The 14,260-nt window shown below is 41.5% G+C and overlaps 1 protein-coding gene across 1 annotated transcript in view; it reads left to right on the top strand.

Annotated features, from left to right (window-relative positions):
• The window catches only part of plxnb2b (plexin b2b), a 127,612-nt gene that overhangs the window by 94,048 nt on the left and 19,304 nt on the right, over positions 1-14,260 (top strand). The window contains exons 17-22 of the mRNA XM_080002764.1: positions 504-686; positions 2,062-2,164; positions 4,205-4,402; positions 7,486-7,665; positions 12,004-12,140; positions 13,944-14,044. Of these exons, the coding sequence (XP_079858890.1) occupies positions 504-686; positions 2,062-2,164; positions 4,205-4,402; positions 7,486-7,665; positions 12,004-12,140; positions 13,944-14,044 (902 nt within the window). The remainder of the gene's footprint in view (positions 1-503; positions 687-2,061; positions 2,165-4,204; positions 4,403-7,485; positions 7,666-12,003; positions 12,141-13,943; positions 14,045-14,260) is intronic.

Here is a 14,260-nt window from a genome sequence, read left to right as displayed (position 1 = left end):
GAAAAGACTAAGTTTTGGGCATCGAGTAATGCGTGATGAGTTTTACACTACGCGCTCGCTCACTGGAATGAATAATTGCCATTCATGCCGAAGGCCAATTCTGCTTCACTTCCCTCTCTACATTTGATAAGTTCTATTTGTTATTCAAACATTGTACCTTATGCAAATTCTACAGTATGTCAACTTTTATGCCTGTAAATTGATTTTCTTCAATTCTTTTTTTATTTTATTACATTTTTTTTTTTTTTTTTTTACAATCCTGAAATGAAACCTGAGTTGACATCAGCTTCAGTGCAATTATTTCCCTACCCATTTGCCACAGTGACCACTAGTAATCTGTATATCTGCAGTGACATTTCGGGCCGAGGTAACGGGCGCAAAATAACCAGGAAGCGTGGAGGCGAAGCCTGGATTTCTGGCCTCGGCCTGGCCACCGGACGACCTTTGCGTTGACCTCCGCCGAGCCCGAGCACCGGTGCTGAATTATGTCCTTGTCTCGGCAGGGAGCAGTTTGGCGCGAAGATCATCTGCAGAACTGGAGAGTACCGGGAAGAGAAGGTGCCCTCCAACCTGCTCGCCGTCACCGTGCGGTACGGCAAGAGGACCGCGACGTCCGTCGCCGGGGCCTTCAGGTTCCTGGAGAACCCCATTCTGCTGGGCCACTCGCCCAAGAGCAGCTTCTTCTGGTGGGTTCCATTAAGCGGCTTGTTTGGCTCCGATCGGGGAAAACGCGGCGTATTCACCGACCCGACTCCGATTTGAAGGGTTGAAGGGTATTCTCGGGAAAAGGTTGTTTCGAGTTTGTGCCTTCAGTGGGTTTAATTGACCTGATCCGTGCGGAGCTGGTGTCCAACACACGCAACGCCCGGCCGCGGCTGCGGCTTGTTTTCCAAAACCTGCCGCTTGCAGGCGTGCACGTCCCACGCCCGATCGGCCGGTTCCTCATGGGACACACGCGGAGGTTTTGTTTTGTTTTGTTTTCTGGACAGACGGGTGGCATGTTGTTCAAAATCTTTTAACCTGGCCGCTTTAGATAAGAAAATAAATCGATATCTGTTTTCGGCATGGCCTGTTTCTCGTCTAATTTAAAAAAAAATTTTTTTTATCAGAAACAGATTTTGTCTAGTTTGCATGAAGTGACTTCAGCTCAACGTTTTTGGATTTTTTTTTTTTTTTCTCGTCGCTGGGCTTACCCTCCCGCTGTCGCTCGGGGTGGCGTGGTGTGCGGTGGTTGCCTTGGATTTTAAATTAGTCCTCAGTAATTGATGTTTGTTTTTTGTTTTTATTATTGTGGGACAATTACCTTTTTTGCCAGAGTGACTCGTGACATGGTTTCACGATCCTTTGTGGATCTTGCATCACCACACCTGACTATTTCAGCGAACCACAGCAGACAGTCGAGGACTAAAGCGTAAATATCAAAACAACAGCAATGTGTGGCGTTGAAAGCACATTTCGGAGGAATATTTCTGAGAGAAATTCCCATTTTTTTATAGTATTTTATTTCTCATACATTTTTTTGTGACGGCCAGCGGATGCACTGGTCCTAATCTGTGCCGGGACGGTGGATGAAATGGAAAGAGACCGAGGACACATTCATGAGAAATTTTGAACCTGAAGTGCTTAAAAACTAAAACCCAGATGTCATTGTTAATAACCTTATGTTTATGTACCAAAGTAAATACAAGTATCACTTGTCTTCCAGCCGATGCCAAATATATATTTTGGTATGCGGCATATTTTAAAACCCTGTTCATTGTCCAGAAATCGCACAAATGCTGTTTTTATTTTCATTTTTTCATCATAACAAACTGCGTGACCCATGTGGAAAAACAAAATGCGTCAGACAGATATCTCAACATGTATCCGCAACCAAGAGCTGTGCTGCGAACGACGAGCCTCCCAAACGCGGAACTGTGCAACTTCGAAAACAAGCCCCTGCCGTTGCCAAAACGTTTCGCCTTCGTCTTCGCAACCCGCATGAAATTTGACGCCCGGCCGCTACTTCCTGGGGCTGCCTTCCGTGGTGAAAAACAGCTTCTGTGTTTGTGTGCGCTGCAGCGGAGGGAGGAACATCGTGGTGAACGGCACCGGCTTCGGCGTCATCCAGACGGCCGTGATGAAGGTGAAGGTCCTGGCAGACAACGGCACCACCTTGGAGACGGTTTCCGTGGAGGTGTGTTTGCGTCTTGTTTTTTTTTTCCGCCGTCGTGCGACTTAATTCTCCCTTGACACCGATGTCTGAATCCTCACCCATCTCATGTTAAATGTGGGTTGTCCGTCGGTGTTATTTGGAGCTTTCTATATGCGACTCTTTCACCCCTTTAGCCACCGTTTGTCCCTAAGGACCCCCACTCCACCCTGCCCCATCCCACCCCCCCGTCCCACCCCCCCTTCCCATTTATTGTAACTACTTACTGTTGTAGTACCAACATCAGCCACCGGTGGAAGAAATACAGAGGCAAAGTCGAGGTACCATCAATGACTGTAGTGAAAGTACCACATTGGCATTGCTACTTCTATAGTTATATCAGTCCTTGCGCTTAAATGTATTTAAAGTACTTAAAGTAGTACTTGTCATTTCCAAGGATCTGGACCTAATGACGAATCGATGAGCAGTTTGCTAGATCCAATCCCTTGATCCAAATTAGTTTTTTCATATACTATATGATAATATCATACAGTATATGAAAAAACTCCGCCATTTTCAGATCAGGATTTATACATTTGATGTATAAATACTGATTATTATTATTATTTTTTTTTTTACTGAATTAACATGACCGTGTAAGAAATGAGTTAAAGGTACAGATCCTTGAAAAAAAACTTTCATACTTTCCTCCACTGGCATCGGTAGTATCTGTTGATCTACTCTCTACTCTACTAAACTCATCTCGCCAGATTGCTTTGAGCCCGCCACAGTAGAGCTTCCTTGAACTTAAAACCTAAAGTACCAGCGTCTACTCACAAAGACACGCACACGTGTGCACACGCACACGCACACACAACTACGTGCCTCCACTGGCTGCTTCCAATCATGAGTGAGATTGCATAAAGCAGCATTACTTGTTACTTGCGTATAAGACCATATATCCCTAAACCTGTGAGATTGCAGATGGCAGCGCCGGCAATGTTTCACCTGCACCAAAAAAAATTTATATATATATATTTAAAAAAAAATCTGATTCAAGCTTAGTTAGAATATTAAAAATATAAAACAAGCTAAAGACTTTGCTGCCGCTTGCCATTCCCTGCCCTCCAGTGGGTCCTGGGAGTAATGACTTTACGCACTTCATTTAAAGAGCTGAGGTTAATGCCGGCTTTAAGGCAGCAGCAGATTATGGCGCGAGGCCGCTCTGCTCTGCTGAGGCGGACCCTCGGCCAAGACCTCCTCACGTCCCGTGCCAGGGGGACGGGGGAGATTTGGAAAGACCGGGAAGTCAAAACGAGCAGCGGATGTAGAACGTTATCTCAAAAGGCCTTTAACTTGTCACGTTAATAAGCTGTTGCTAGATGGGGGGTTTGACCGCCGATTTAGACCGAAATGTTCCATTATGTAGTGGGAGGAAACAACAATCTGTATCAGCTTCTGTTTACTCGGCCGTTTTCTCGTATGGGGATTTTGTTGGGGTGAAAAACTGGCGCATGGCTGAACAGAAGTCACACATAATGAAAACATAAATAACCAATTAAACCAAAAAAGGCCCACGTATAAAAGGCAAATATGCAAAAAAGAATCATAAAAAGGCAAAATGTACAAAGAAATTGCGAAAAATAACTGAATTTGCATATTATACAACATCAGCCGTAACTCAATTTAGTACCACCCAACATTTTACAACCTCCAGTGCATTTCCATTGAGTGCCTGGCAGTCATTTTAAACAAAGACCTGCTGTAAATTGTTATCTCGGTTTTTGTCCATTTAACACAAAACCATTTTGAGCTTATAACAGTGGGCAGTGTTTAAAATAGTCCAGGACTGAACTTCTTTTTCCTTTCCCTGGTGCCATTTATTATCACCTTACCTTGTGGGTTTTTTTTTTTTTTTTTCTTTGCTTAAATTCATTATTCATGAGGTGAGTAGAGAGAAGGACAGAGATTAGCGGAGCCCTGAGAGAGAAAGGTCTCCGGTGGGGGGCACGAAACCTCTTCACAAGGTATTTTAACATGAGCGGGACGGCATGCCATTCTTCCAACCAGCAGGCTCACCGTAAGAACGACACGGTGATGGAGTTCCTGTCTCCCACGCTGAACGGCTCGCTGGCCAACCGCCGGCTGAGGAGCTTCCTGCAGCTGGACAACGTGCTGAAGGAGCTGAGGACCTTCGACTACTACCCCGACCCCGTGTTCCACGAGCTGCCCAAGAAGACCATCACCGAGACCAGCATCATCATAGTCACCGTGAGTAGCGGCCGCCCCGCGTGGCGGCCCCATTCAAACTGGGGGCCCTGCGTTTCGGGACGGGACAGGGGAGAAATCAAACGGGGAATTTAGGTTTTCACACGTCGGCCGGTTTGTATGACGATGGGAATTCAGAGATTCAACGATCTGGGAACTTATAACACAAAATGGTGACCCAAATCTATGACTAAGGGAATACATTAAGAATGCATGAACAATCATGAAAGTATCATGATTATTATTATTATTTTTTTATTATTTTTTTTTTTTTTGCCTCGATTTCCATAATCTGACCATATTTTGAGGTTAACCATTACATTACATTTAGTCATTTAGCAGACGCTATTATGCAAAGCAACTTACAAGGGAGAATAACATTCAAGCTTCATTGCAACAGAAACATTAGTGTAACAATAAATAAATACTGCTAAGTAGTGCTAAGTAATTGTAAGTTAGGAGAGCAGGTGCTCTCTGAAGAGCTGGGTCTTCAAGTGCTTCTTAAAGACAGAGAGGGAGGCCCCTGCTCTGGTGGCTTTTGGCAGCTCGTTCCGGCAACGTGGAACTACAAATGAGAATAGCCTGGATTGCCGTGGTTGTGCAGCCGGCAGAACCAGGCGACGCCCATTTGACGAACGCAGCATCCGGGGGGGTAACATGTGCTCTTACAAGAGCATTTAAGTAAGTGGGAGCATTCCCAACCATCACTCTGTAGGCAAGCATCAGAGAGTTGAACTTGATGCGAGCGGCTACAGGTAACCAGTGGAGCTCGATAAGCAACGGAGTAACGTGTGCCCTCTTTGGCTGTTTGAGCACCAGTCGCACCGCCGCATTCTGTATCAATTGCTGCTGTTGACCGTCGCTGCTTTCACAAGATATTAACACACAACAAGAAATACTTTTGAAACTGTTAATTCGTTATTTGGATATAATGGCCATTTATTAGAACAGTCTATCAGTTTCAGAAAAGTGGGATTCATTTACTGTAAAGCAGCGTCAGAGACAAAATGGTGCTATATTACGATAATCAAGTCATATCACAATATCGATATTATAACGATGAATCGCCCGGCTCTACAATTAGGTAATAATAAAAAAATAAAAAAAGATTAAACAAGATGCCATTTTTCGTGTCAAAATTAAGATGACCAAAAATTGGATTTAAATTTGATTTAGAGATGGATACTTTATTGATGGCTGGAGGGAAATTGCATACAACTGAAAAATAATCAAATAAAAAATATCGAATAATATACTGTATTTAAGTAAGAATAAGACAACGGCACAATTAAAATATTAAAAGTTAAAACAAAACTCAATACAACTAAAATACATGTTTAGTCATGAGCTTTTCACATTTCTCATATTATGGAAGCCTCTGAATACTGAGCAGCACCTACTTGGGGCGGCTCTGCACTTTTCTTAATGTTTCAACTGTGCGTTTCCGTTCCTACATCGTAATTACTCATTGTCGTCAGGCGCCCTGCCAGAACGCCTTCTTTCTTTGTTGCGTCCATAAATCCCAAATCTGAAGTGTCTGCAGTGTCAACTACAGGCACTTCTCACTTCCCTTCCGAGGACCAGGTCGTTAAGCGACTTGGTCGTTAAGCGAGGACCCGTGTTATTTCACAGTAAGGGGGCTTGGCCATGGCGGACGCCAGTGTAGTGAATACTGACAGATTGCGGGAACGAGACTGAGAACGGTGATGAGATGGGATGTATATAGTGTGTATACAGTGTATGAGTATATATATTATATACAGGGTATATAGTGTATATAGAATATATAGTGTATATAGTATATATAGTGTATACAATATATATAGTGTATATAGTGTTTACAGTGTATATAATATATAAAGGGTGATGCTTGATGGGATGCTTGACGCTGAGACGCCGTGGTATTGTACACAGCGTACAATACAGACTGGTCAGAGAGCTGGTCCTAAGTCTGAACGGTCGTTAAACAGGTAGGTCGTTAATTGAGGAGTACCGGTACACTCATTTACTCCAAAACCGCAAAGAAATATAAATATATCATAAAACCACGACAGAACTAAAAGTCTAAATGCATACACTCGAATGTCCTCTTTTGATCCTTGAATGGTTGTTTGGTTGCTGGAGGAGATTAAAAGCGGTTCGATGTACGGAGAAGCTGGTTCACGCTCATTTATCCGTCCATATATTCCACACGTCAACAGAATAATTAAAAGCCTTTTCTCCGCTGAATTTCAATGAGTGATTTTCAAAGCCAAGGAACTATAAGATTGACCCGTCGCGCGTGGAAAATTTGTATTTCAAGTGTTGAGGTGATGCAATGAGGTTACCAGCTTCAAAGAAATGAATTTAAATTAATTTTGGGGGGGGAAAGGGAAGAAAAAGTTCTTGTACTTCAAAAATGACGATAAGCTCTTGGTAAAATTACTATTTTTTTTTTTCAACAGTAATAATATAAAATAAAAAATGAGTTAAATATTCCAAATAATCTCACAGAAGATGAAAGAATTCTACCATCTACAAGATCGGTGCCATCTTGATCTTAATCTTGACTTTTGGGCGTCTGCCTAATCTCTCTGCCTTAATACTTCAGCTCTTTTGAACCTTTTTTTTTTTTTTTTAAATTGGGGGGCCAAATGGGCATGTGACTTGGCACTGAAGTTACGGGTCAGTGTAAATGGGTGAGTGTGTATTTTTTTTCTGTGACTTTTTAATTCTGTGAGTTTTTATTAAATTTTAGTTCACAGAAAAATAACAAACAATGCACTTTCCACCAAATTCCAGGCAACATCAAACCAAGATAAAATAAAATATCAAGCAAATAAAATAAAGCAGCTCAACATACAGAGGTTGAAGTAGGTGTGGTTTTGAGTGTGTTCTTAATTTGCACTTTACTTTTTAAGTGCAAATGTTTACATGAACTTTTACTGTTTACTGTTTAAATCCATTATCCAGTTTATTTTTTGGGTCACTTCTATCTTTTTAATATTTTTTCCATTCATTCCATCCGTCTGTCTGTCTGTCTGTCTAATCTACACTGATAAACACGTTTCAGTGACTAGAACCTGGTGGTGTCTCTCCTCTCTCAGGGTCAGGGCTTCTCCAGGGCCATGACGGCCACCGAGGCCAAGGCCTATGTGGGCGACGTCTCCTGCCAGGTCAACACGCTGCAGGACGACAAACTGTTCCTGGACCCTCCGTCCACGCAACCACGGGCGGCCTCCAAGCGCCCCCGCCGGGACACCAGCTCCGAGCAGCTGGACCTGCTGGTCAGAACCCACATCCGCGCACCCATACACATACAGTACATGCAAACGCACATACATACATCATTACATACATCGTCGTATCCATGGCTCATTAAAATGTCTTGAAGAGCATTCAATCAATCTCGCAAATTAATTAATGCAGTATATGTAATACACCCCTGTAAAGATGCTTTTTTCAGAAGCCGTTTATTTGGCCAAGAAAAGTTTTATATCCTGTATAAGGAATTTGTCATGCTGGTGCATTCCTGTACAATTCTGATTTAAAAAAAAAAAAAAAAAAATTGCCAGGAAAAAAAAAGCAAAACATAAAAAGGAAATAGACATAAATAAATAAATTAGACAAATATACAATAATATACATAATCCATAAAAAGCGATTCTATGCACAGGGTAAATCAAGTTAAAAGGTAACAACAGGGGCTTAGTGGTAGTACGACTGCTGGTATGGCTGTGGGTATAAATATAAATGTAGATGGATATACTGTATGGGATGAATAAACAGAAATACACACACGTGTACATACTGTACAGGGTATCCATGTGTCATTAAAAAGTCTTGAAGATCATTGAATCAGTCTTGCTAAATATAAAGCCATGAATTGTATTAAATGGCCTGTATAAAGATATGGTTTCAGAATCAGTTTATTTGGCCAAGTACATTTTCCTATATAAAGAATTTGTCATAATAAGGATCGGTGCATAACTGTGCAAACAGTTTGCATAAACGCTTAAATGTCTGGATAAAAAAAATAGGCAAATATACAAATAAAGTAGACAAATATACAAGGAAAATAGGCAAATATACAAAACATTTGAATAAAAGGCCATGAATTGTAATAAATGTAGTAAATTAAGATGTGATTGCACAATCGGGATCTTATTTATTTTATCTTTTTTGACCAGGTGCATTATCATATACAGGTAATTTTTTGTGTGAGAAAAAACTCTGAGAATTCTGGAAAAAATACCCAAAAGGACAACAAAAGATAGAAAAATCAACAAAAAGTGATTCTTCCCACACTATAAATTAGTTTAAAGAGCATAAGCTGAGGCTGAGTGGTAGTATGGCTGCTAGTATGTCTATTGCTATAAATGAAATACAAACATATCAACAAGATGGATATTCTGTACAGGATGAAGAAATATGTTTACAACAACAATACGGCGTGGATAGCAATGGTTAAGTTTAGTTATTATGTTATTGCTAAAGTTATCACAGTATCATTACAACAAATTGTGTAATAATAATATGATGATTTTGATGGTACAGTAAGAACCAATGAAGAACCAAACGTGCCCAAAAGTTCGTAATGGAAGAATGTGTTTAGGGCTCAGCAGAGTTTATTCAGCTTAGATTTATTTTGTAGCGTATTGTCACTATCTAATGGGATATCTGGAATGGAGGATTTGGCATTTTGCTCTTACATTTGTGTGAGGTAGTTTAATCCAAACATACGTGTTGTGTGTCTAAAAGGTCTTAAAAGTAAATATATATATAATAATAAAAATACAAAACGAGTGATTTATATAGCTCTTAAATTGAATTTGTTGATGCCTGCAGATACACTGATTTACTGTAAAATCCCTCTCTCTCTCCCTCTCGCTCTCTCTAAGTGACAAGATGCACTTTTTAATCTGCACCATGCGTCCGTCTCTCCCTGCACTGTACTCCAGACCCTGTGTGTGTGTGTGTGTGTGTGTGTGTGTGTGTGTGTGTGTGTGTGTGTGTGTGTGTGTGTGTGTGTGTGTGTGTGTGTGTGTGTGTGTGTGTGTGTGTGTGTGTGTGTGTGTGTGTGTGTGTGTGTGTTTCCAGCTAGAACAATCATCATGTAGCTCCAGCCCTGTGATTACATTTAATTACCGCTCAGAGACAATTTTGATGAATACAATACCCTCTCTCCTCCCACTAATCTTAGTAGCCAAGCTATTGTTTCATTTGTCTGCCTAAAATTGCTTTGTGCAGGGAGAAGGGGGGGGGGGGGTGGACTGGAAAAAAAAAACACCCCCAGATGATCAATGCTGTAAGACACCTATGAAAAGCCTTTTTTTTAACAAAGAGCCAGGCTCGCTCTATTTATGTCTTTAAAAAAAAAAAAAAATAATAAATGTTCTATGTGTCGTCTCCTGCAAAGTACTGAGAAGTTTGTGGTTTGCTCTTCTCACTCCCCATCTCTCGGACGCTTAAAACATATGAGATGAGACAAGATAAAATAAAACTCTATTAATCCCCGGAGGGGAAAGTCAGACGTTGCAGCAGCGAAAAACAGTGCAGTCCGGAAAGGGATGGGAATTAAAATGAGATTAGAAATAACACATATGTACACATCTACGTATATGCACAGTTCAAATAACAGCTTCAAAATCATTGTGACTGTACACTGACCTGTAATATGGAGAATGGCACCTCTTTTATTCCCACCCACCTCCCCAAACGCCTGTTCTTGCAATATTTAACTTCCGTGTTCGAGTTCAAAACCGCGGGAAAAGTGCGTAAGGCTTTACCGAACTACGTCACTTCCTTGATGTTTGGCTCCGGTAATAAGTTATTTTTTGTTGTTGTTTTTTTTGCCTGGTTTAAATAAAAAAAATAAAAATAAATGATAAACCTGCCGGTCAAAATGTCCGGTAATAATGCTCATGCAAAACGTAGCCCGCCCCACCTCCCCGGCGGCGCGTTGTTTCGCCCCCTGACCCCCGCACGTGCGAGCCGATCTGTCGGGGCCGGTCACATCTGGTACCTGCACCGGTAGCAGGGGCCCCGGTTCCTCCCTGCGCCCTCTATGACTGTGGAGTCGCAGGAACGCAGATACTTTATATTCGCTGATGTTTCGACACTGGAAACAGGGATGGATGCGCTGGTACCAGCAGGGGGCGTCGGCCTCTCCTCCCACTGCGTAAAGGCTCATTACGCAGAGACAATGGCCGGAGAAACGGGTCATCCCAATTAAGTGCTATGATTCCAATCATTTAGATCATGTGATAATAATGTCACATGTATATAGCAATATACAGTATAATATGATGTCATAATTGAAGCTCTGAACAGCACGTTGAGACGCAGCGCAGGGTTCAGGCTGAACAGAGATCTGGAGAAAGATTTCGACTCCTCGGTTTCTTACTGGTAGGGAAAATGAAGAAACGTAAACCTAACTCAGACAACTGGAGTGGAGGTTTTTTTTTTGCTTTTTTTTTTTACGGACACTGGTCCGTATTTTTTATTTTATGTGTGCTTGTTTTTCTCGCTTTTCTCGCTTTTATGAAACTTAAGAATCTTGAACCCAACCGAGAGGCCGTCCCGCTCCGCCCCGTTTTGTGGTCGCCGGGGGCCGCGGTGCTGCTCGGCAACGGTGACGTCACCGTGGTGCTCGCCTCCCGTTTTTTTTTTTTTTTTTTTTTTTTTTTTTTGTGTTTGGTTTTTGTTTTTTTGTTTTTTTTCTCGGAACTCCGCGCCGTGCGGAATTCAAGACGGGCGTGTCCGAAGGAAGGCGGCGCCAAGAGGTCCGCACGTGCAATCTGGGGCCGTCCGTCCAGACGTGACCCACAAAAAATAACCGGGTGGTGCCAAATTAATTGAAGGAGATATCGCCCGTCTCTGTCCCAAGATTTGAAGTATTTTAATACCTCGGGACTTGTTGCGTAATGTTTACACCGACAACTGTTTATATTTAAAGAAAAAAAACCTGCACTGATAAAAAGGATTTACGTACATAATAAATATACATTCATTTAACCCTTTCTATTCAACTTTTACTGCTCTTTTCTAGTTATTCAGATCCTTCCCTCAGGACTTCTTTGTATTGTTTACAGCAGTTCTGCACTTTGCTTTGCTCTTCTTGTTCCTATTTGACTCGTGTATGAAAGGTGCTGTAGAAATAAAGGTTGTTGTAATTATTATTTCATTTGCATCCATGGCAGATGGCTACTGTGCCAATGTGCCAGTGCAGGGTTTATTTGAAGTGTTTTTTTGTTTTTTTTTGTTTTCTACCGTCTGGTGTTGGCATCAGAATCCCACGGGTCACGTGAAAAGTCAGTGTTAACAGGCGGCGGAAAAAAAAAACGGATATAGGTTACAAATCAGAACCGGGCATTAAGACCCGTGGTGTAAACACAGCACAGAGTGTTATACGCTGATAGCAGCACAGTCCATAATAACAGAATTAATCAGGGAGATAGTACAAACGATCCTAGCAGTCACGTGACGACAGTCCTAACAGGTGCACTCCCAGGTGCTGTTATGTGTGTGCTCCGGGTTTTTAGAATCCGCTGGTTTTATAATGTCCATTTGCAATGTACAAGTCCGGACAAGAATGACATTTGATTTTGTTTCTGTTTCCACAGATCCAGTTTGGGAAAGGGGAGTGGGTGGTGGGCTCCGTGCAGTACGAGAGGAAGTACGAGGTCCCGCTATACATCATCATCCCTGCCGTCATCGTGCCGATGCTCCTCATCATCGCCGTCTCCGTCTACTGCTACAGGTAGCCCCCTACCCCACACACCTCTCAACGAGCAGAGGTGTGTTTAAATAAGTTGAGATAAATTTACTCGCCTGAAAGTGTGCGTGCGTGCGTGCGTGCGTGTATGTGCACAAATCTATTGAGCGAGATTTGAGGAAAAATTTGTCACTAGTTTTGTTGCTTTGGAAAGAATAGCGAATAAAGTGGCACGTCCGTAATATTATGATGACATGTAATCCTATTTGTACATACACGTACATATACTTGTATTTATTTATTTTTTGGGCTTGCACTTTTAAGAAACAGCCGCTCAATGTATTTGCATGGTGTATGTGCGCCTCTGTATGCTGTTTTCCATTGTTGGCGGCGGGGTCTGCCACAACAAGAAGTCAAAGGTAGCTGCAGGGAATTTGATGAAGCAGCGTAGCTTGTTGTGGTCAGTAAACTTTTGATATGGATGAACACTCACAAAAAAAAAATCAATGACCACCCTACACAGCCTTTGTTATGGATTACCACTTTAAGAAATGTTATAGACTAAAACGATAAAACCTACTAAAATTGGCTAATTGGCTTAATTTTTCCATTTAGATAGGTAAAAATATACTTAGGTGTGTTTGTTTTTATAATTTTTTTGTTTATTGTAGTGTTTATTATGCATTTTTAGCTTTATTCTTATTGTTTTTTTAAGATTTTGTCAATATAAAATGTTTATTTTTATTGTATTTATATCTTATTTAAAACCATTATGTCCTTTCCACAGCCATTTAAATATCATGTTTTAACCACAGTCTGAAAGGTAAATACACCAATTTGACAGATTAAGGGAAAACCGCACGGCTGGCCCTGTCTACTGTGATGCGGAGGTTTTTTGTTTTTTTTTAATGTAACCTATGCCACGGTTGTAACTAGCACGAGCTTTTAAGCGTGTAGTGTCATACTTTAAACACTGAAACTCGACTCGCCCAAGGCCCGAGCCGAGCCTTGTTATACGGTTCCTGGTCTGGTTATTTAAGACGCTCTCTCTTGTCTCTGGCGTCGTGATCTGGCCCCATTTAAAGAGCTTGTTAGGACGGGGGATAATTCGGGTCATGAGAATTCTGCAGCATAAAAATAACCCCAGTTTCTTAGTGTTTATGTTTGTGGACCAATGACTAAACAGCCGTTTAGATGAAACATTGCATCTCTCAGTTGTCCCCCGCACTGTTGGGAGCCACATTACTCTTCCCAAAACCCGGCCCACGCATCCAGAGTTCCAGTGTTAAGTATGATGTTTCACCTTAAACAGCTGGTGTTAATTACAACCGTGGCACGCTGTGGAAATGGTATCATTGTTTTAAATATGGTAGATAGAATTTCAAAAATATGAAAAAATATAAACATTTGGGAAACACTGAGTTTAGACTGAATTGAAGGATGAAGGAGGAAGTCATCACTGTACAGATGTTTTATTTTATTTATAGAAATAATAGCAATATTTTAAGTGAACTTATCATGTGGATGGTATGGCTTTTTTTTTTTTTTTGTATATTCGATATATTTTGTTTATTTGGATTGTTGTGTATATTTAAATTTTATTTTTAATTATTATTTTTTATTTATTTGTAAATTTTTTTATTTGGCTGTTTTTCTTTGTAAATTGGGCTGTTTTTGTTTTATTTTTCCCAACTGCAATTTTTTTTTAAGCAAATCGTCTGTTCTGCCATGCACCAATCTGACCAACGAAAATGTATGCATTGTACATAAAGTAGCAATAGTGTTTTAGGGGAGGCGAGCAGGGGGGTTGTATTTACTGTGAGTGACGTGCGCGTCCGCTCTGTGCAGGAGGAAGAGTCAGCAGGCGGAGCGGGAGTACGAGAAGGTCAAACACCAGCTGGAGAATCTGGAGGAGAGCGTCCGCGACCGCTGCAAGAAGGAGTTTACAGGTACCGCCGCCGCCGCCGCTCTGTGAATGAAATAAAACGCTGCCGCCGCGCCACAAACTGACTAACACCGGCTCTGGGAGGCAATAAAATAATGAAGTGCTTCATGGCCCCAATTTGATGTATTGCACTGCGGAGCGTTGTATGAACTTCCCTCTTGATGACTCGCTATCGTCTTTACACGCCGCAGTTTTGCAGCAAAAGTAATTAAAATAAAAT

The sequence above is a fragment of the Zeus faber genome (assembly GCF_960531495.2).
Source record: "Zeus faber genome assembly, chromosome: 6".
NCBI lineage: Eukaryota > Metazoa > Chordata > Actinopteri > Zeiformes > Zeidae > Zeus > Zeus faber.
The sequence above is the reverse complement of the archived record's forward strand: the minus strand, read 5'-3'. Positions and strand labels throughout refer to the sequence as shown.